The sequence below is a fragment of the Neolamprologus multifasciatus genome, chromosome 11 (assembly GCF_963576455.1).
Source record: "Neolamprologus multifasciatus chromosome 11, fNeoMul1.2, whole genome shotgun sequence".
NCBI lineage: Eukaryota > Metazoa > Chordata > Actinopteri > Cichliformes > Cichlidae > Neolamprologus > Neolamprologus multifasciatus.
In genome coordinates this window covers 22,740,258-22,762,096 of record NC_140449.1, presented here as the reverse complement: position 1 = coordinate 22,762,096, position 21,839 = coordinate 22,740,258, and the positions used below count along the sequence as shown (strand labels likewise).

Here is a 21,839-nt window from a genome sequence, read left to right as displayed (position 1 = left end):
TGTCTGGGTCAACTCTGCTTGCCAGAGACAGAGAGAGGCGTTGAAAGGCTGCTCCAACGGAACTTATTGTTTCGGAGGAAAACACGAACAAAGCGTACAGTCGAGTTTTAATAGCTTACTTACAACTGGGCTCGTCAGGCACTCTTCTTGGCTGCAGTGGTTATTATTATATTTACAAGCTTCCAGCTCCCGTTTTTGCTCGATGACAACTCATACTTTTCGACTCTCCTTTTTCTCCCACCTCGCGCTCACAGACACATAACGGGTATGGCAGTCCATTCTCCCTGCAGCACGGACTACACCGCCCATGATGCTACATTCTCCGGTAGCATTCTGCCTATTAGCTTAGCACAACAACAAAAAGGCCTCTCTCACCCAGGAAACACGCAGAGCGAGAGCGTCACCCTGTAACCATGGCAACTGCAACGCTGCCGCCTGGAACTACAGAACGTAACTGTCAAACAAAACCCAAACAGTCCTGACCCGCCACAATATGAAACAGGGAAGTACCGCCGTGTAATCCATTTATTTCAACAAAGTAACTGTATTCTAAATACCACCTTTTAAAACGGTAACTGTAACGGAATACAGTTACTCATATTTTGTATTTTAAATACGTAACGGCGGTACATGTATTCCATTACTCCCCAACACTGTATACTATATATACTAAACTTCATCAGTACCAGTTGGGAGGCTGCCAACAAGGAAACACCTACAAAAGCATCAATCAGTAAAACATGAAAAACCTCTGTGAGTTTTCTTTTGTATAAATAGGGTCAGAGTTAGCCATGTGTACTGAAGATGACTTTCATTAAAACCAGCCAATCAGAGGAAAGCTGGCTTAAAAGGAGAAAACAGCCTTTTTGAGAGGAATGATTAAATGAGGTCTGTACCAAGGCCGGTACAAAGTAAATAAGGACCATTCGGAACATGCAAAACTTCTTTAGTATGGTCAAAGAATAAAAGATGGCGCTGGAAATGAGCATATCAGGTTATCCTTGATGTCTCTTTGTTCCTCGCTTTGACTTTGTGCTGCTCAGCTGCTAGTGCACGAGCATACCCGTTTACTTAGTGCATCGACCAACCCTCTGCATGTCTGGGATCCGAAGCGCCGCCTCTGCTTGCAACTGATCCCTCTGAGAAAAGCATTAGTAAAGATGAATGAACCTCCCCCTACATGAGGTCCTGCAGAAAGGGTCCCGCTCCCTCCCTGGAAACGATTGCATATGCTGAGCGTGAGTCACCACCAGAGTTGCATATTTGGAGAAGTTTGCAGCATAACCGAGCACCAAACTCCAGCAACAATCTGCAACAGGCAGCACTCATTTTACGCGCATTCCCGTCAAATCCGGGTCCATTGTCCAAAACGTTGCGCAACTGAAAGTGATATCACAGGAACCCGCAGCTTGTCTGTGAGATCCACACGGGACTGGAGGAAAAGCAAGAACGAGGAAAAACGGAGATTTCTGGAGTTTCGGAAAGAACAAAGAAGAAGAAAAAAAATGGCAAAACCTAATTACAGCGGCACTTATCATATGGTGGAACAGGAGAATATGGATTCCTACCTCGAAGCTTTGGGTACAAATCTTTATACAGCATTTTAAATACTTTTGTAATCTTCAAGTGCGTTGCTTTTTGTAACAGATGTGCAGTTAAAACCCTCCAATGTAACAATAATCTTTCATGTCTTTTATTTTTTTAAGTATTCATATGTTCACTGACTCGTTGCCATTAGGTTACTTTAAAAGGTAACCTTAAGTGTCTGATTTAATGGTGAGGAGCATCTTTATTTGCTGAAGCACATTAGTGTAATGAAATCACCACCTTGTCCTCTGTGTGACCCCGGACCCATTCACTCCCTCACACTGTGTGTCCCCTCTGCCTGCAGTGTGTGTGAGAGACAAAAAAAAATCTGCTTTACTTAAGTAACAGACTGTGGCTCATGCTTTCTTCTCTTAGATATTAATTTTGCTCTGAGAAAGATCGTCTGTCTGTTGAAGCCCACTAAAGAGATCACCCATGACCCGGCCACAGGAGCCATGAAAATCCGCACAGTCACCACCTTCAAGAACTTCAACATGGATTTCACTATTGGAAAAGAATTTACTGAGGACCTTGGGCCAGTGGATGGCCGTGTGTGTCAGGTACGTGTTTTGGTTTTTCCAAATGTGCACATCGGCATGTTTGTACATGCACGCAGTTTTAACATTACATTGATTTTATTAAGTCATTACTTGTTATACAAGTTTGATTTGCACGCTTAGTGTTCAAACAAAGTCAGCACACCTGCTGAGTTTTTTTCCCCATAGCTGCTACTTGCTGTTTAGAGGAGGGCTTAAGAATTGCAGTAATGTACATTAACTCCACAATGATTTTGAAAAGGTCCAAGATAGGAGGAGACCTTGTGCTTGAAAGTTTGTGAACTCTTTTCTAAATAAATATGTTTGTCACATAAGCATTTAAAGCAGATCTGCTGTGGAAAAATATGTAATGTATTTTCACTTGCCAAGGTGAAACTGGGTAAGGTTTCATTGCTTTGCATGATGATCAGGTGTGAGTGGGACGGGAATCTAAGGTCAGATGTTCAAAACACGAATGTACATCACAGCCCGAATAGATGCGGCTCCTCAGAAAAGGATTTGCTGATGCTCATCAGGCTGTGAAGTCTAAAACCACCCCTAAATAGTTTGGTCTACACCAAAACACAGTCAGACAAATGATGGAAATCATAGGTTGTTGTTGCCCTCCCTTGGTGTAGTCAACCAACAAATATCAGTCCAGGAGCAACATCCAAAAACTTAAAGGCCTCTCTAACAGTGACAATCAGCAGAACTTTAAACAGCAATGGGGTGTGGAGTCGGGCTACCAGAAGAAAGCTGCTGATCTCCATTTGCAGGTTGCAAAAGATCTAATTGAAAAACCAGGACACTAAACTATAATTCAGGTAAAGATGATATTGAAGCAGAGCTTTTTGGTATAAAATGAGAAACCGGTTTAAATGAAGGACATGTTGATGGTGGCCTATTTTGCTGTTCTTAGTTGTCTTTTTCTTATTAATGAAGCAATGAATTCTGAATGATACCAGCAAACTCTCAGGGAGGTGACAGAATGCCGGTCCATGGACTAAATCCCACGAGAATGTGGGTCATACAACAAGATAATGGCCTCAAACTCACAAGATCCCCCATCAAAGTGAGGTAAAGAAGAATGAAGATGTAAAATAAATTTTTTGTAGTCATTGCTGTCTACATGATACAAAAAAATGCAAAGGTTCATTCATTTTTTCCAGTCAGAGATCATTTTTCTCAGCGAACAAACCAGAGTCAGACTTAAATAATCTAATACATATAAATTTTAAACTTAAATCCACTTGTATAAAAATCTGATGTTTTTCGTCACATGTTTGAACAAATGAAGTATATTTCATATATATATATATATATATATATATATATATATATATATATATATATATATATATATATATATATATATATATATGAAGGGTTCGTGACCCTTATATATAAGGGTTCATGACCTTTCACGGATCACTGTATTAGTCTCCCCTCTTTGCGCTGCACAAAGCTTCATGTCTCTGTGTGGCTAAGCGTTGAGTGAGCTACTTTACATGCTAATGTCTCACACTAACGGCATCTCTGTGGTTACACAGACTACAGTAGATTGGGACGGAGACAATCTGGTTTGTGTACAGCGAGGCGAGAAAGAGGGACGAGGCTGGACGCACTGGCTGGAGGGCGACAAGCTGCATTTGGTAAGGATGTACGAGGGGAACAAGAGGCCAGTGCAGAGAGAACGCAAGGAAGAGGGAAGAAGGAAAATGAAAGCTTAAAGGGAAGTGATGGAGAAATTGATATGCTAAATGAGGGAGGGTATTCAAATAAGGCAAGTTTTAGAAGTTATTCATTGGCTAATTCTGTTACCGTCTTTGTGTGAAGAGGTTTTTATTAAGAGGTCAGTGGAGTTTGTACACGCCTAAGGCCAAACTACGACCTGACAAAGGAGTACACACAAAGGAGGCAGAGGAGCCCTGAATGCACGTCTTTATGGAGTGAAGCTCAGAGGCACTTTTGAGCTCAAACAGTTCAAGCTCATAGCTTATCTTTCATTACTGGTTACGTTTTCAAACAATCTACATTGTTCCGCTAAAAAGCTCTCACGAGGTTTTTTTAATACCTTTGTTGCAATCGGGAGAAAACAATGTGTTGTTGATGCTAAACTCAAGAGAGAATTGGGAAAGAAATGCCAGCTAGGATCGAGACTTATAATGGTGGGTTTTAGAGGTTACACAAAGCGGGGGAAGGGAACAGTGAGGGACTAATATAGAGGCGGAGGAGGAAAGTAGAGAGCGGGCTGAAAAGACCTGATGAATAGATGGTGAGAGAGTAGAAGACGGATTACGAGGTCAAAGGATGAGAAGGAGAGAGGTGGGGTGGAAATGGTGTCCTGGACACAATCCCAGTTTTGTGCTCGTCTTTAATGTGCCAAATGTTCTCGTTGTTTCTCACCATTCATTTACACCCTCTCACTTCGTGTTTTTTTTTTTTTTTTTTTTCTCGTCTTTTCCACTTCCTCTCTGCAGGAGATGAGAGTTCAAGGAATCAAAGCCAAGCAAGTCTTCAAGAAGGCAAACTGAAGTCACAGGAAATGTTTTACAGCGAATAATCCTATTAAAACAAAGTAGCCGGTACAAGAGTCACGTTTATAGCATTTTTATTATAATCAGCAGTACTGAATATTGAAAACAGAATATGAACTGAATATGTTTGATGGGTTTAACAAAGAGAAGAGAGCAGTTTAGCAGAATGACTGCTTCCTTCCCCATATTGCACAATGTTATAAAGAAGTCATAATTCATGCATCTGTCGTGTTTCTATTCCGTGTCTTAAATTATACAAAATGTGTGTGTGTCTGTGAGTGTTGCTGCTTCATATCTAAAGTCATTTTTACTCATGAACTGCAGCCCTGAACTTTTGCAGAAAGTACCAAAGTAAAAAAAAAAAAAGTAACAGGAAACAACAACAACAAGTAAAGGAACAACAAAACAAAAAAAAACTGCCTTTAACCTCCTATTCCCTGCTTCAAAGTCTATGTGAAGCCGACTATTTATTGTGTGCTGCATGGCAGAAAGGAAAACTTGAATCAGTGTGTTCATGTGCATTATAATGATTTACATATACAATACATTCAAATCTGAATTACTGACTTAAGTTGGAACAATATAAGTTAAACAACTCAATATATACAGATTCCATTAAACGGTCAGGATAGCAGTAGATTTCCCACTATCAACAAATCCAAGGAAAAGCTACAAGCTACAAAGATTCATATATTTTCTGATTTCACTATCTTATACGATTTGTTCCTATAAAGAAAGCAAATCTTTTAAAAGCAAAGAAAAAGCCTTTGGTCATCGGGATACCTAAAAATGTTTTTGAAATGGGTGGAAATGATGCTATTTTTGAAGGATTTATTCCCGCTGCTCAAAAATACTCATAGCAGCAGCAGGATGTGGGATGATGAAGGATGATGTCACGCACTGCGTCAGTTTGGCTCGCTTAAAGAAGTAAACTATATTAGGCTCTGTTTGTTACTATCACCACTTAATTTGTTTTGGTCATTTTGTGAGAATTGTTGTAGTAACAAAACTAAACAAAAACAAAACATTTCAGATTATTCCTGAGAACAGGGCACCACTGTGCATAACCAGTGTTTTTTCAGCTGTGTGGTCAGGACAGCACAGAAATGTCACTTCATTTGAGAGGAAATTCTCATGAGTGTCCTGCAGGTGGCATCAGTCAACCTTCAAGGGACCTGAAAGAGAGCCCAGTCTCTCTCTTTTGGTATTAAAAAGGTTTAAAGGTCTTGAAAAGAACTGCATTGTCTCCGATCCAGTGAGGGTCTGAGGTTGGGTAAGTAAGCCGTTAGACTGGATTATGTCCCACAGTACTCGTCCTCCTGTGGCTCGGATTGCGACCTGAAGAAGTTGTTGCAGTAACTCGCGTTTCCATTCGTGTTACTGGATTCGACAAAGGAAACGGAAGCTTTCAGTGGAGTTATGGGGTGGCTGGTGTTCAAGGTGTCCTCTGTGCAGGAAATGACCAAAGGATCATCTGAGGAGAATGATAAAATCATTAAGTGTGACCATTCCTCACTGGAAATGCAGTTTTGCACTTTATGAGCTGCAATGTTTGTAAGATTGATGTAAATGAGTTCCTCAGAAACTGCAGAAATGACCAACATATAGCATCCAGCTTTAGTGTTGTGTCACATAGATCAAGGGTGTCAAACATAAGACCCCAGGTCCAGAATTGGCCTAGGAAAGACCCCAATCTGGCCCACTGGATGGCTTTGGAAGCTTTTAGACCTTTTCTACCCATAAAACCCTCCCTCATGGCCATTCACAATACACCAAAATAATTGATTTCTAGAGTTGTGTAATTTTATGCGCGTTCTCACGATCCAAGCTCAAAAACTCACGGTAACACCAGAGCAGCACTCCTTTACCATGTAGAAAAACTGAGTCATACTGTTGAAATTGTGGTTCTTTGTCCTATTTTAAGTTATCTCATTGATTAAATGTGTAGTTCAACTTTTCACACTGACAGAAATTGTAGTTTCACCCATCTGGCCCACATAAGATCAAAGTCGGCTGTATGTGGCCTGCGATATAAAAAGAGTTTCACATCCCCAGCATAGATGAAGCAGGCTTGTCCTACATGAATTAAGGCCGTGTTTTGACGATTTTAGGGGGAAATGCTGTTTTGATTATCAACCAAGGCTGCCACAGTCTCACCTAGGTGTTGAATTAAGCTGAGATCATTGGAGATTTATTATTTACATACATTGTTCTTGTATTTCTGCAACTAATTCACTAATTCCAATGTCAAACACTAAGTGTGTGTGGAGAGATAACTGAGTTGTTCTAGGCATTATGGGGATGTGCTTAGAGTAGATACAGTGTTGAAAAACAATCATTATAGTGAAATTAATAACAATAATGTGCAACAAGCCAAGCATGTGAGCAAGGTATTATAATGGCACTAAATATGGGTGAAAATGTTTTACAGAAAATGATTTTCGAGCCTAAACAAGTGGACTGCTGCACCAACACAAAAGTCTTGGGGCACTTTTGTTGCACGCAGTGACTTTGTTTCAAACTTAAATCCTGCTGTTTGAGAACAAGTCTGTAACATTATGTGTAAATGATGTAAAAGAGTCGATGTGATTCTTCACCTTCGTTAAAAATTGGTAACTTGCAGTCGGGCATGATGCAGGTTTCTTGGCAGTAAGAAGGCTGCTCTCGAGGCATTACATCTGGAATTGGAACCACTGCTACCGGAGTAACACAAATACTGGATCGAGCTGTCACACAGACATCAACAAATCACAAGAAAAAAAAGGCATTTTAGTTTTATGCTCACAAACATGCACAAAACATACAAATAATTCCACCAGTTGGACTTTAGATGGCACTAAAGCCTCCCCAAAACCCCCAAAATCCAAGGGGTTGAGCTTGACCAAAGCACCTCCATGTAAAAAAACACCAGACACTGGTCATTAGAGTCACGACATTGAGTCCCTTCACTGTCTTTTCACCATCTGTGTGAACTTTGTTCTGAGTCAGCTCCGAACAGCTCTGAGATACAGACAAGCAAACCAACGTTGTTAGAGTTCCCGAGACTAAACAGAACATTAGCCATAAGCAGGTTACTGATTTTTTTTTAAATCCACTTTTAGTCTTTGTCAACTTTGTTCAGTTTGTCAACACAACTAGCTCGAGAAGACGTGTTAATTCCGCTTGTTTACTGAGACCGGGGTTTCTACATGACTGTGAGATAATTGCGCATGTTGCAATAACTGCTGTAAACTAAACCCTGACTAATACTGACCATTTCACAACAAAAGAAAGGAAAACTAATAATAAAAACAAACAGTTTTAAACAACATACACCCCAATAAAAATAACCACTCTGTAACGAGACTCAGGAAACGACTGATTAAATAAAAACCCACAGAATTAAAATAAATTCAAAACTATAATTACTCTGAAGTGTTTCTAAAACGAGACTCAAACAAGTGGCATTACGAAAAAAACTTTCTGAGCAAAGAGAAACTTCCAATTTATATCACATACTGAAAAAAACATAGCAATAAATTATTACTAGAAAACAAAACTTTGAGCTGCACAAACCAACATATACATATTCATACCATCTACTGTACTGAGCTGGCAGCAAAAATCCTAAAGATAAGTATCTCCAAACCTCAGAAGATAAAACTGAAACTGTTTGCATGGCAGGATATTATGAGGCTATGAAAAAGGAAACTTGCATTTTGGTCATTTCTCTAGTAATAAGCCTTTGATATATCCACGTGCAGATATGTGGAAAATACAGGCATTATGTCATGAAATCAAAGGATCTTATTGGCTCAGAATCACTGTCTCAAAGTGAACCTTATCACTCTTAAACTTTTCCCACATGACTGTACAAAGAGTAACAACTGGTGCTTTTAAAAGTAACACACACCCCTTCCTGTAATATTAGCAAAACAGCACACACGCTCTCTAAGACAATAATTATATTCTGTGAGTTCATCAGTGATTTCCAGTACTAGCACATTGTTTCTGTGGAAATAAAAGAAATGTCAGTGAAATACAAGGGTAGCCAAAATAATAAGTTGTGTGACTGTGCCACATACGTAGGAATTGTTTCTCAGTATGAGCTGTCTGCCCGTGAAGAGTGCGTCACATTACACCAAATAACTGTGTCAGCCTGAATATGTACAGGATGTGGTTTCCTCATTGAGACAGTCATGTTCGCTAAAGCTTCTCGAGCATCAGACTCGGCTGTTGCTCGTAATCTGTCAGAGAGTTCAACTACATCATATCCTTTTCAAGTGAAAAGAAAAGGAGAAATTAAACGTACTTTACATGAAAGATCACATTTTAATATTCAAAAAAATCCAGTCTGCAAATGTAATATTAGGTTTCACTGAAGTTTTGTTATTAATACACTGCAAGGAAACAGTGGGAGGCCATGTTTGAGAGAGATAAGCAGTGACCTTCAACTGTAAGACTTCAAAGCCAGTACCCTCTCATTGTTGTGGCTTAAAGCATGAGTAGTTACTGCCAGTGGGTGGGCTTACACGCACATCATTTTGCCGCCTCTTCAGGAAGACAATTATGAGAACAAGTGTGAGAAAAAGTGGCAAACGCCCATCCGAGTGACGCCTCGTACACACCTGCATTGTACGTTTTGCATTTCTTTCTCCAGAGGATGAAAATCAACACGATGACGATTGCGGTCAACACGAGCCCTGACCACAAACCTGCTGGCAACATCCAGTGACAATCTGGAAAACAACGAGAAGAAAATGTTCTTAGAGCCATGCCGGGTACATCTACAGTGGGTTATTCACCTGATTGCACAATAAATTTTCACAAGCGTAATATAACTTCTGGGAAACTTAAAGTGGGAGGGAGTGATTACTGATTACGACTCATGTTTCTTCATTAATAAGGTAGTGAGTGAAATGACTGCGACGAGGAGAAACTTCTGACGTTATCAAAGAAATAAAAAGACTGATTATTGTTAGTGAAAGATTATATGCATTTCTTTTTGAATTTGCAGGTGGTGACTCATGATCTGTGGAAGCTCACTTAAAGAAAACTCTTTCTGGTGAAGTGCCAACATGTCTAAGCAGCATTAATACTTAATAAATGGCCGCAATCCACTTCAGAACAGTCCAATCATTTGTAACATACAGCTTTACGTACTGTGTTCATAAAGCAATGATATCTACAACAAAATATCACAAGATCTAAATGTGCTGTATAAATATTACTCACAAATTAGTTAATCACATTGCTGATTATATGTTGAATACATGTTTAAAATAATATTTTGAAAGATATAAATTATATGTATTCAATTTAATTCAGTTTTATTTAAGGGAGGGAGCCAAGACGTCAGTTCAATATATTTTCAAGCATTCACTTACTGACTGTAAAATGGTAAATGGTAAATGGCCTGCATTTGTATAGCGCTTTTACTCTGTCCCTAAGGACCCCAAAGCGCTTTACACTACATTCAGTCATTCACCCATACATACACGTTCACACACTGGCAATGGCAAGCTACATTGTAGCCACAGCTGCCCTGGGGCGCACTGACAGAGGCGAGGCTGCCGGACACAGCAGGTTAAGCCGCTTCATCATTCAATTCAGTTCAATTTTATATGTATGGTGCCAAATAAGGTAATAGAACAATCAGATGACTTCCCCATCCACGAGCAAGCAATTAGTGACAGCGGGAAGGAAAAACTCCCTTTTAACAGGAGCCTGGCTTAGGGCAGCTATCTGCCACGGCAGGCAGAAACAGGACAAAAGACACGCTTGGAGGAGAGCCAGAGATGAATGAAAACTAATCATTAAACACAAAGTGGTGTATAAACACTGAGAGTAAAAAGAGGGGAGTGAAGAAGAAACACTCAGTGCATCTTGGGAAGCCCTCCACAGCCTGTAGGAGCTTTATGGTAATGCAGCAATGCATTATAGAGTTATACACTATTATATTTTAAAATATATTGGATTAAATAATAATTTATGCTGTTTTTTCTACATAAGAATATGAAAAAGGTAAATCGGACTCTAATTTAAACCTTTTTAGGTTAAATTTAGACTTCAACATTAGACTTATGTGTGAGTTTCACTACTGATTTGACTCAATTTAATGGAAATAAGTATTTAAGGGGCAAAATATGCATTTTATGAAACCTGAAAGTAGGCTTTAAAGCTTGCATAACATGACTATATTTAAAATGTGATAAACACTGGAAGTCTTCACCGTCTTCAACATCCCCACCCCCCTCTCAGTATCACCCCAGCAAATATCACAGTAGTTAAAAGAAGTCATCTCATGGGATATTTGGACCTTGTGACTTGATTCATTGTCTGGAGTATATTTAGACATTTCAGTATGTCTGTATTCTTTGTCTGTGCACTTCTGCTGCCCCCTCTTTTTTTTTTTAGCTGCTCAAAATTCAGTGCGCCTCACAAAAACACTTCCTGTTAAACAATGCATGTGGCTTCATGCTTTCCCAGAAGTGACTTTGATAGGTGAATTTGTTTTTAGTACTGAAGCAAAAGAATGTCTTCCTTTGGTTTCATTAAAAAGAAATACCACTGAAAAATAAGGCTCGGCGGGGTCGTATGCAAAATCATTTTGACCACATAAGCTTCGCGGTAATGTGGATGTTCACACGAGGTATTTTAAAAACGTTGATGGTTTTTGAAGTTTTCTGCTGACACCACCATCAAACTGATTTTTAATCCAAAAAACGTTAGCCAAAAGAAAAATGACTATCTCCATATGCCATTACTTATATTTGGTGGTGTGGCTCTGCTTTGAGACTTCTCTGCATTTCCATGCTCAGATGGGGAAAGCCTACGGTGAAAAGAGCAGCAGCAGGACCCCCTCAAAGAACAAAACTAACGTCGATTACAACAAACATCACACGAATTGAGTCAGACGTAGCGTGAAAAGAGGGAGCTGGGGTTGCAAAATAGCTCACACTGCAGCTATAAACAGGCTAAAGCAGTCTAAATAGGACACCCTACTTAAGATTTGTCAGTTTGAAGCACAGAAGAGTGTCAGCTGACATGTGCTGATATTAAGATCAGCCGTTATCAGCTGATCTACTGGGACTGTGGGCTGAGCTCAGCTTAGTAGCCTTCCTGAAGTAATGCTAGGCTCAGTTTGTGGTTTAGATGTTTCCGAAAGAAAGTTAAGCACCTCTTAACCTTCTAAAATTAAAATCTAAGGTGGTGAGCTAGTTAAGCAATATACGTTCTTAACATCAGGGTGTTAACAGGTCAAAAATTAATACCTAAATACAGCCTTACAGGGTTACTGATGTGGCCATACACCACAGCACTCTGCTACCTAACAAGTACTACTCTCTTCTTGTCAGTGCCTTGAAAGTATCTGCCCTAAACTCATGTTTCTTCAGAGAACTACACCAACACAAAGACCCAACTGAGGCTTCAATATTACTTGCTCAAGAAGAACATCTTACTTCAACAAACTGACTGGAGAAGTTTGTGAGTGTACCACTCACCTTCCAACCGCTCTAGCTCTTAGAGTTTATTTCTTTTTTAAGCTTGAAGATCAAAATGTCAGATTAGTTGAATGGATCACACAAATACTCTTTGTCTCGCATTTAGTTGTTGGAATTTTACGCTGGCTGACTGTGAGGCTGCTTGAGTGGCACATTAATTTAGTGTTATTTGCCGCTCGCAGCCTCTGACTAGATATGATGTTTGGTTTTTAAGGCAAGCTATAGATGTAGTGAGCGTGAACTAGAGCAATATTGAGGTCCAGTGGGCTAAACTATAGCTACTACTTTAATTTTACATGAAAAATGTATATATTAGTAATTTTGCATCAGTACATCTTCAACTTCCTTTCTTAATTATAGGTCATGTTACAGGAAGATAACGTCAACAGGAACTCAGTGAATCACTCGGCATAAGAGCATCCGCTGACAACTCCATCTCTCTCTTTTTTTTAACAAGATCTCAAACACTGATAAAGCCAGAAACTTACCAGATTTGAAGTTTCCACAAACTGCATCGCTTTTATCGTCTCCTGGAGTTTTCAGCACTCTTCCGTAGTCCTCACATCTAAAAAAAAAAAAATACCACCAACAACAGGTGAACACAATAAATATAAATAATAATAAAATAATAAAAGTCGCAATTTATAGTTTTTTTTTTTTTAAACTGGACAAGCTTTTGCTACAAAATCTGTGTTAAAGGGATGTAAAAAAAAAAAAGGCCTCCTACAAGCATGGGAAACTGTTTCAGCACAATTTTTACAGTCTGGATGAAATATATTTACAGTAGGTAGGATGTGGGATGTTGTACGTTTCGAATTTGTAGACTGAGGGCACCAACCGAAACCAAGAGACTAATTTCTGCTCTGTGTCAATGGATGACTAATTCACTCACAGTCTAAAACACACAGTTCTTCAGATTTAATAATAACATAATAATAATAACAATGATAATAGTTGTAATGCAGTCTTGCCTGGTGTGAGGTTTACAGGGTGACTCATAATCTGTTACGTTGCTGAAGGTCCCCTTTCCACATGGAGCACAGATTACGTTACTCGTGCCGTCGCCTATAATGAGGAGTGAAATTTATTCACCTGACTTTGTGGCACTTTAGCTAAGAATGTGAAACATCACTGGAGAAAATTATCATTCATTATGATTTTTATAGTTCAAGGTTACCTGGAGTCTTGACCCCTTTACCCACTTGGCAGCGGGTTACAAGCATGCAGTGTTCACATTCAGCATTGTTGCAGTAGAAACCTGACACACACTTGCACACTGTGTTTGCTTCAGCTTTGCATTCATTGAGTGTCTGCTGTTTCATACCTGAAAGAGCAGGAGAGAAACGTTTTTTTTTCTTTGCGTTTAAGTGTGTGTGTGTGTGTATAGATGGGGGTCGTTGATCTCCAGTTCAAAGTGTCAAAGTGGCTTGAACATAAAGAACAGTGAAAACCCACCTCACAGTTTCTGCGCTATGAAACATTTTGAAAGTGTTGAACTTGAAAATGTAAGTTCCTTTATTGTCTTAAAATGGTCTCTTAACACAATTATCTTAACATAAATCTGAGCTAAGCTCTGTGGGATTTACAGTTAGTTCAAAATGGAAATTTAGTTTAATTCAATTTTCCCTTGAACTTTAATTACATAGCGCCAAATGACAACAACAGTTGCCACAAAACGCTTTTGGACGCTGCAAAAACACAAAAATACAAAGAAACCTCAACAGTCAAATGACCCCTTGTGAGAAATAAAGAAGATGTTAAAGAAGTGGATCTGTGAGCATGTGGTGCTGACTTGGACAAACAACAGCAAAGCAGGTATTATTACTCCATAAGTATAGATATCAAAAGCCATCAGCTTTTACAATCTGCAACATCATTATTGCGCAGTTTCCTGCTGTCCAACAGTATATTTCTTTCTTTCTTTGGCTGTGAAAGCAGCACTCCTAGCTTTTTTGTATTTTGCATAGTAGAGTTCAAATACGGTCTTTCTAGTTCTATATCGTTGTATTCTTATTAGAAATAGACTGAATTGTGGTTCTGTGTTTCTTTGACTGAGCTTCTAAGACTAATGCTGTGTGTATGCCTGTGTAACTTACTGGGAAGGCATTGCCTGCAGCGATGGCATTTTTCCACATGATTTTGAGAGTCTGTGTAGAACCCATATTCACATTTGGCACACTCGGTCTCTTTTGTGCCATCGCACGCTGTCTTCATGTACTCTCCTGACAAGGTGAAACAAACAGACTTGTATATTAGACGTTGGTTAACGAAAATGTGGTTTTTGAAGAATGCTGTGCAGCCTGTAAAGAAAGTTTGTTAACCGAGGAGAAACGTGAGGAACTGAAGCATTGTCGTATTCACTGACCTGCATTACAGCGTTGACAGCATCTCCCACTAGACTCGAACTGATCTTGTTTGCACATTTTGTATCCTATTCGTCAACAGCCCTCCACCTGCGTGTAAACTCTCTAAACTGTAAAAGCCTGCGTCTTTTCAACCTGTTTCTATACCTGAAAATTGGCTAAATCGGTATCGTAGCTCAGAAGATAAAATCCAGAAGTGAACTCTGTCGATCGCCTCGGCTTTTCTGATGATCACGCAGTTGCGGCTCAGGTTCATCTGCCTCCACTCTATTTCTGACGTACTGTCTCTGATTTGTTCCCCCTCCTCACTCGGTCTTACCTACTTCTCATGTCTTTTCTAGTCCTACACAGTGGAAAGCCCCAGTGACCCTCATCTGCTGTTTCTCCCCCTTCGCCTCTCTGTATCTCTGTCTCGTTCCTCATTTCCTTCCTGTACTAGCCTTCTCAGTATGATGTTAACTGTAAATGTGTTTCCGTACTGTAGCTACAGGACTAAATGCTGATTTTGGCACTCGAAGTGCACAAAGGAATATTTCCTTCATCCACTACACCCTTTCCTTTCATCCTGTCACCATTGTTTCAATACAATATTTGTCCCGCTGACAAAGGATCGGTGTTGAGTTGAAAAGTGCAAAGCTGCTGAAAAGCTTTTGGCTCGGTTTGTCTTCCTGTTGCTCCACAGTCACCCTCCTGTTGCCGTAGATGCATAAAGAAACTATCTAGAAATAGATTTATAAATGCTTACGGGTGCAAAACATAAGCAAGAGAGGAAGGGGGCAGCAGGAAGAGGGTGAAATAGAAATTAATATGAAAAGAGGAAGGAGACATGTTCAAATGCTTTATTTGAGAAGAGATTTGATCAGGACAAGATGTTAAGATCAAGGTGGGTTTGGATTTGTTTAATTATCACAATAGATGTGCAAAGAGTGATTACAGAGTGTCTGTCTCTGACATCCAACTACTTAATTTCTGTTTCTGTTTAACGCTACCTTTTTAAAAAAAATATTCTTTACCCTTATATTTATTTTTGCTTTGCACCATTTTCTTCAGTCTCCTGCTTCTCCCGCTCTTCCACTCCACGTACTGCATGCTGCTGGGATGGGTGGAGTCTCCAGGTTATCCCAATGGGTACTTACCTCATGCTAGTCTAAATTGGAGCAGGTGCGCCCCCAAAGGTCACAGCCTCTCCATAAGGTTCATCCACCTGGACCTGGAGGACAGTATTGACTGTGAAAATGATGCAGTGAAGGTAAGAGGATATCTTACCATATCAAGAATATTAAATGATGTTAATACCTGCCACATACTATTTTCTCATTATGCCTCTCATCTTTTTTCCCCCTCAGATCTTTTCAAATGGAAACTTAATTTCCGTTTTGTGTGGCACAAAGGAATTTGAGGAGCTTCAGTCCACTGTAAATCCTGTGCTTTTCTCGCCCCCGGGTGGCTGCCTCAACCTTTCGTTCCACTCGGACTACTCAAACATAAAGAGGCACACCGGCTTTAGAGGCTTTTATACAACCCAAGGTGAGAATCAGAGTAGAAATCTGCAGAAGGAGCTCAGCTTGTGGAAATATACTTACTGAGAATAAATCACAGTGTAAAAAGCTTTTTGTTTAATAAAGAAAACACAAGATTAAAAACCATTTGTGTGCAAGATTTTGTCTTTCTTGCACTGCAAAAAAAAAAAAAAGTGCTGACGACACTAACGTGACTGATGTCTCACCTAAACCTCGTCTAGTATCAGTAGACTCTTGTTCCTCTACTGGAGACTTTTGCCACACGTTACCTAGAATACAAACCAGGAGAACTGATGCGAAACTGTGGTTTTCTCTGATTTTTTTTAATGCAAGAAATGCAAAATGTCAAGGATTTTTGTTGTCACTCTGTCGAGATGAACAAACATTTGCTGTTTGATCACTTCTGTTAAAATGTTACGATAGATAGCCTGATTGATATATTTATCAAGTCATTCCAAGGAATTGTTTCTTTGTTGGTTTTTTTAATGCTTTTCTGCGTTTAACCGTTAGCTCATTCCCTCTGTTAGACTATGACGAATGCAAGGATAACGAAATCAACCAATGCACCCAGTTCTGTCACAACTTCATCGGAGGGTACCACTGCTCCTGTCGCCACGGCTACCACCTGGATGTGGACAACCACACTTGCACTGGTACAAATAATCAAATTTGCTTCCAAACATTCAACAGAATCAGGATTTAACATGTCTGAAGGAGACAAAAATACACAAAGAGAAGTGAAAATGGGAAAATAGAGGAAGCAGAAGTATTGTGGGGAGATTTTTGGGAAGGTACTGATTGTGTAAAACTTATGATTTTGTTCATTAAAATGAAGGTGATGACAATGATCTCTCGTGTTCACAGTGAACTGCAACGAGGACCTGTCAGGAAAGAGCAAAGGTATCATATCCAGTCCTTCCTGGCCCAACTCGTATGCAGAGAACGCAAACTGCCAGTACACACTGCTCGTGGACTCCCAGTCTCAGGTGGAGCTCCTCTTCTCGGACGTTTTTGATGTGGAACAAGGCCCCGATGGTCAATGCATAGATGCACTGAGAGTAAGTGATGACTCAGAATATGCAAATACCTCTCGAAGCTGTGTGTGTCCCCCCAGAAACTTTAACTTTACATATCAATAAACAAAGAGGAAATTCAGAAAAAAAGTGTTGTAACCATGGATTTGACAACAGACAGTCATCCTATTTTTGACGTTTTATGGTCTCTCTGTGTTACACAATTGGGTTTTTTCTTTGTGTACCATTCCTGTGTACATTGATCTCATCTTGTTTAGTTTCAATTTGACATATAACCTAATTATAATTTTGTTGTTGTACTGTTGTTGTTTCTTGTTTCAGAGCCACAGAAAAAGAGTCTCTAATGACATTTGAGACAAATTTTCTCCCAAATAATAAAAGAATAAATGGATAAGTGCTAGAAATATAAGTTAGGGTAGTTCTTTGTCAGTGTTGGACATCACGTCTTTTGTCATTTTCATGGTGTGGACTTAGTCATCTACACAGGAACTTTAAGGCTGATATTTTTAAGGTCATATCGGGCCTCAGTTCTTACATTCAGAGCCCATGTCGTTCACCAAGTAACAGCAGTTTTTTAGCCCTTAACCAGGAAGTGAAACTATTTGAGATTCAGAATCTCTTTTGTGAGATACCTGAGACAAAAGGGGGAGGGAGGGTGAGAACGGCTGGTACCAAGAGAAACCAGAGCTCCAGAAGAAAACCCCCAAAGCGGTGGGAAAAATGTGCAAACTCCAGAGAGAGAAGGGCCCTGCTGGTGCTTGAAGCCCAGGCCCCTCTTTCTTTGAGGAAATGGTGCTAACAACGTCACCACCCTGCTGTACGCACCTTCAGAATTTCCTCCAGGATTTCTCTGTAATTCACTTCAATCATTTTTATCTGAAAGCCTCCTGTATGCATTTTCTGGCAACATGTTACTTAAATGTTGTGACTTTTTTTTAAGACTGTCACCTTCTAAAATTGACGATCTTGTTGGCTGCTGCTGTGTAGTCTCAGTTACAATAAGGACAGGAGGCTGTGGAGGTTTGTGGTCAAAGATCCCTCATAGAGCCTGGAGGTGTGTTTTAGGTCATTAGGTCTTTTTCAGAAATGAATAATCATCCCACTGAGCACAAACCACTGCAGGATACTGTGGTAGTCATGCTGGTTAACAGACTATCACACCTTAGACTTGTATCGGTAACCACATAAGCAGATGCAAACCATAAATCCAGTTTTTAAGTGCAACCTTATATCTGGAAAGCATTGATGTGGGTTATAATATGTGATTTCTAAGGCTGGTCTTCCTCTGTAGCTGGGAGGACAACACACTGTTGTGGGCCTAATGATTTTTTTTTTTTTTTACAAGGGTTTTCTTTTTTTAAACGTCCATGTCAGAATGCTATAAACTGATAGTCTCGCACATCCATCGAGCAGTTGTGTTCAAATTCTTGACAGGTCCTGCACGTCTGCATCTTAAAGAAAGTCTGTAAACTTGAACTTGGTGACAGTGCCTGTGTTGTTTTGTTTGCAGATTGAGACTCCCTCTGGGACTCTGGGACCGTTCTGTGGCAACACGCCTCCCAAATCGCCATTTCTCACTCACGCAAACAAGCTCACGATCCGTTTCACCACTGACGACTTTGGCACCAACAAAGGATTCCACCTCAGCTTCAGGACCAGAGGTACTGCAGCCTCCTCATCTCAGACACAGCTGGTAAAGAGCATCTGTCTGGATGTTTGTTGGAAACGACTGTGACTCTTCTTCTCACATCTTAATTGCAGATAAGGTCTGTCCAGCAGTGGTGACCTCACACTCCACCGTGACTCCCACGAAAGCAGAATATAATCGTGGTGAAGAAGTGACGGTCACTTGTGACGAGGGCTATGTTGTAAATGATGTGAGTGCAGAAAGAAATCTGAAGTGTATCCTTGACATTTGATGTAAATATTTAAGTTATTAAATAAATTGAATTCTAAATTAAATTACATTCTCATTTTATTAAGGATAAAGGCATCCATGATGTGAAATCAGAGTTCAATGCAATGTGCCATAGCACAGGCGTATGGACTCCCAGCTACACCTGTGGATGTGAGTCTGACTACAATTAATTTCAGATTTTTCTGTTTGTGTCTACTTGTTTTTTTCACACTCAGTATCATTTTTTCTCATATATAGTGGTCAATTGTGGACTTCCTGATATACCGGAAGATGGTATTCTTCAGTTGGTGGGTTCAGATGACCCACAAACTCAATACAAAGACCAGATCCGGTTTAGCTGCAGCTCAAAGTACTACACGCTGGAAGGAGATGGTGATTACAGGACGTTTTTGCTCATACCTTTTCTAGTATAACTGATCTGTTATTCTTTTAGCAAATTTCTCCTTGACACTTTTCAGACACATTCATTTGCGGTGCCAGTGGCGAATGGATATCAACTAACGGAAATGCAGAGTTTCCAAAATGTCTTCCAGGTACGGATGTATTCCTTCTGTTTTTCAATGTCACTATTTGTTTGGAGCTCTGGGTTTAATGATGACTTCTATTTGTTTCAGTGTGTGGGCAGCCTGAAACACTGATAGCAGGTACAGGAAGAATTTTGGGAGGTCAGGATGCAAAACTGGGAGAAATACCATGGCAGCTATTCATAAAAGAGCCCTGCAGAGGAGGAGCATCCCTGATAAATGATCAGTGGGCTGTGACAGCAGCTCATGTTGTGGATGGGTATGAGAACAGCCCTTTGAGGGTCTTTGGTGGACTGATAGATAAAACGACAACAAATGCCCCAAGCGCACCTTCCTTGATTACTAACAGGATCATAATTCATCCTGACTACAGAAAGGGGATCACTGGAAGTGCACGCACTGATTTTAACAATGATATTGCTCTTATAAGATTCACCTCCAGAATCACATTAGGCCCAAACCTGCTTCCCATTTGTCTGCCAGAAGAAAACAGTGGTGTGGTGGAAAATGAACAAGGTACAGTGTCAGGCTGGGGGGTGACAGAGGACAGAACATTATCAGATGTTTTAAAATATGCTCATGTTTCAGCCTACTCACTCACAGAGTGTGAGAAAACACCTCTTTCACGTGGGAAGTCCATGATTTTCAGTAATAACATGTTCTGTGCTGGAGACAGCGGGAAGGACAGTTGTAAAGGAGACAGTGGAGGTCCTTTTGTTTTGCCCATGTTGTCTTCTAGCAGTGGCCCTTACTATCTGACTGGGATTGTGTCATGGGGAGGTCGCTGTCGGATTCCCCAACCAGACTCAACTAAAATAGTGAACAAGGGTTATTATACCAAGGTAGGGAATTATGTGAAGTGGATTAAGCAGACAATAGAGAGAGTAGAGGCAGAAGAATCAGAGAGAAAGTAAAATAAATGATGAAGAAAACACTCTGTTATATACGATAATAAAATCATTTTCAGGGCTGATTCACATTTAAAAAATTACTTTGCTTATAAAATAAAGACCGCAACCTTATAATCAAATGTACCAAAATAAATAACACAATCAGAACAGCTTGTTATTTCTACATTGTTTCCTATTAAAGAGAAATGTTTGCAAATCATCTGCAGACAATCTGTGTGTGTGTGTGTGTGTGTGTGTGTGTGCATGTTTTCAATTATTTAATCCCTATTAGTTAAGAGACACACAAAACTGCATTTTTAAAAACTCTTGTATAGTCAGTATATTTTCCCTATAAGTGACAGCAGGCTATGATCATCTTTTCCTTTCCGGTGCTTCTTTTAGGGGTTGCCACAGCAGATCATCTGCCTCCATATCATCCTGTCTCTATAGTCTATAGCATCTCCTTCTGTCACACAAACCCTCTGCATGTCCTTCCTTCACTACATCCACCTTCCTCATTTTCTTCCTGCCCGGCAGCTCCATCTTCAGTATCCTTTGTCCAATACATATCCACTACGCCTCCTCTGCACATGTCCAAACCATCTCGCCATTGTCCCTCTTTATTTTCAAATCGCTTAACCTGAGCTGTCCTTCCAATGTACTCATTTCTAATGTAGTTAGAAGCATAAATTAGAGGATCGTTACAGTGCTTTACAGACAAACAAGCTTTCTCCCATTAAAAAACTAACACCAGTAGCTCCAGATGTTGCTCTCAGTATTGAATTAATTAACCAATTTGCCTATTTTTTTTATAAACAATTTATTTTTTCAAAATAATTCTTCAGTTATTTGTTATTTTTGTGGCAGAGGTCTGGCTATGATATCTACTGTTATAACATACAGACACACTCTATAAGAAGTGGTGTATTGTTCCGATATTGCATGACAACGTCTGCATAATAGTGCATGACAACTGAAAACAAGGCCCTCAAACCAACAGCCTGCAAAGAGCCACACAGGAGAAGTGCACTTATTTTTAGACAGCCACAAACCATCGGCCTAATCCCTGACACTGCAGTGTTTAACATCAGTATGAGAAGCATGTTCTAGCGTCACAGCAGTGCAATCTTCATAAAAGTTGTTCTGATTAATACTGCAGCCAATATGCTCTTATTGGCTGCTAAACTATAATTAAAAACAACCTTCAGCTCATTACGAAAACAAATCATGGCTCCAGTGTCACTTCCTCATGAGGGGTAGTGATGCTCTACTGCCGCTTAGTGGTGACACATATTACTTACTGTAAATCCATCCATCCAAAATAAAACTGAACTTGTTAACTGCCCGTTATATGTTTTTTTTCCCCCATACATTCACCTGTATTTCTTTTCCGAATACAAAAATGATCAATGCATGAATGTGCATACTTTAACACATGATCAAACT

General features: G+C 39.9%; 3 protein-coding genes across 3 annotated transcripts; 2 read left to right on the top strand and 1 right to left on the bottom strand.

Annotated features, from left to right (window-relative positions):
* The first annotated feature begins 1,155 nt into the window (after positions 1–1,155).
* Positions 1,156–5,030, top strand: rbp5 (retinol binding protein 1a, cellular). The gene is made up of 4 exons (XM_085176507.1): positions 1,156–1,581; positions 1,963–2,147; positions 3,674–3,775; positions 4,604–5,030. Exons 1-4 carry the CDS (start codon positions 1,230–1,232, stop codon positions 4,655–4,657), a joined length of 693 nt encoding a protein of 230 aa, XP_085032633.1. The 5' UTR covers positions 1,156–1,229; the 3' UTR covers positions 4,658–5,030.
* Positions 4,603–15,133, bottom strand: LOC146508464 (tumor necrosis factor receptor superfamily member 11A). The gene is made up of 8 exons (XM_085176505.1): positions 14,510–15,133; positions 14,241–14,366; positions 13,322–13,468; positions 13,116–13,209; positions 12,633–12,709; positions 9,268–9,378; positions 7,258–7,386; positions 4,603–6,134 (listed from the first exon to the last, which is right to left on the bottom strand). The coding sequence occupies exons 1-8, from the start codon at positions 14,565–14,567 to the stop codon at positions 5,956–5,958; spliced, it is 921 nt and encodes a 306-aa protein (XP_085032631.1). The 5' UTR covers positions 14,568–15,133; the 3' UTR covers positions 4,603–5,955.
* A 127-nt stretch (positions 15,134–15,260) lies between these two features.
* On the top strand, positions 15,261–20,613 carry c1s.2 (complement component 1, s subcomponent .2). The gene is made up of 11 exons (XM_085176496.1): positions 15,261–15,390; positions 15,558–15,756; positions 15,854–16,034; positions 16,555–16,680; positions 16,892–17,085; positions 18,572–18,722; positions 18,823–18,938; positions 19,045–19,129; positions 19,217–19,351; positions 19,438–19,512; positions 19,594–20,613. The coding sequence occupies exons 1-11, from the start codon at positions 15,377–15,379 to the stop codon at positions 20,415–20,417; spliced, it is 2,100 nt and encodes a 699-aa protein (XP_085032622.1). The 5' UTR covers positions 15,261–15,376; the 3' UTR covers positions 20,418–20,613.
* The last annotated feature ends 1,226 nt before the right edge of the window (positions 20,614–21,839 follow it).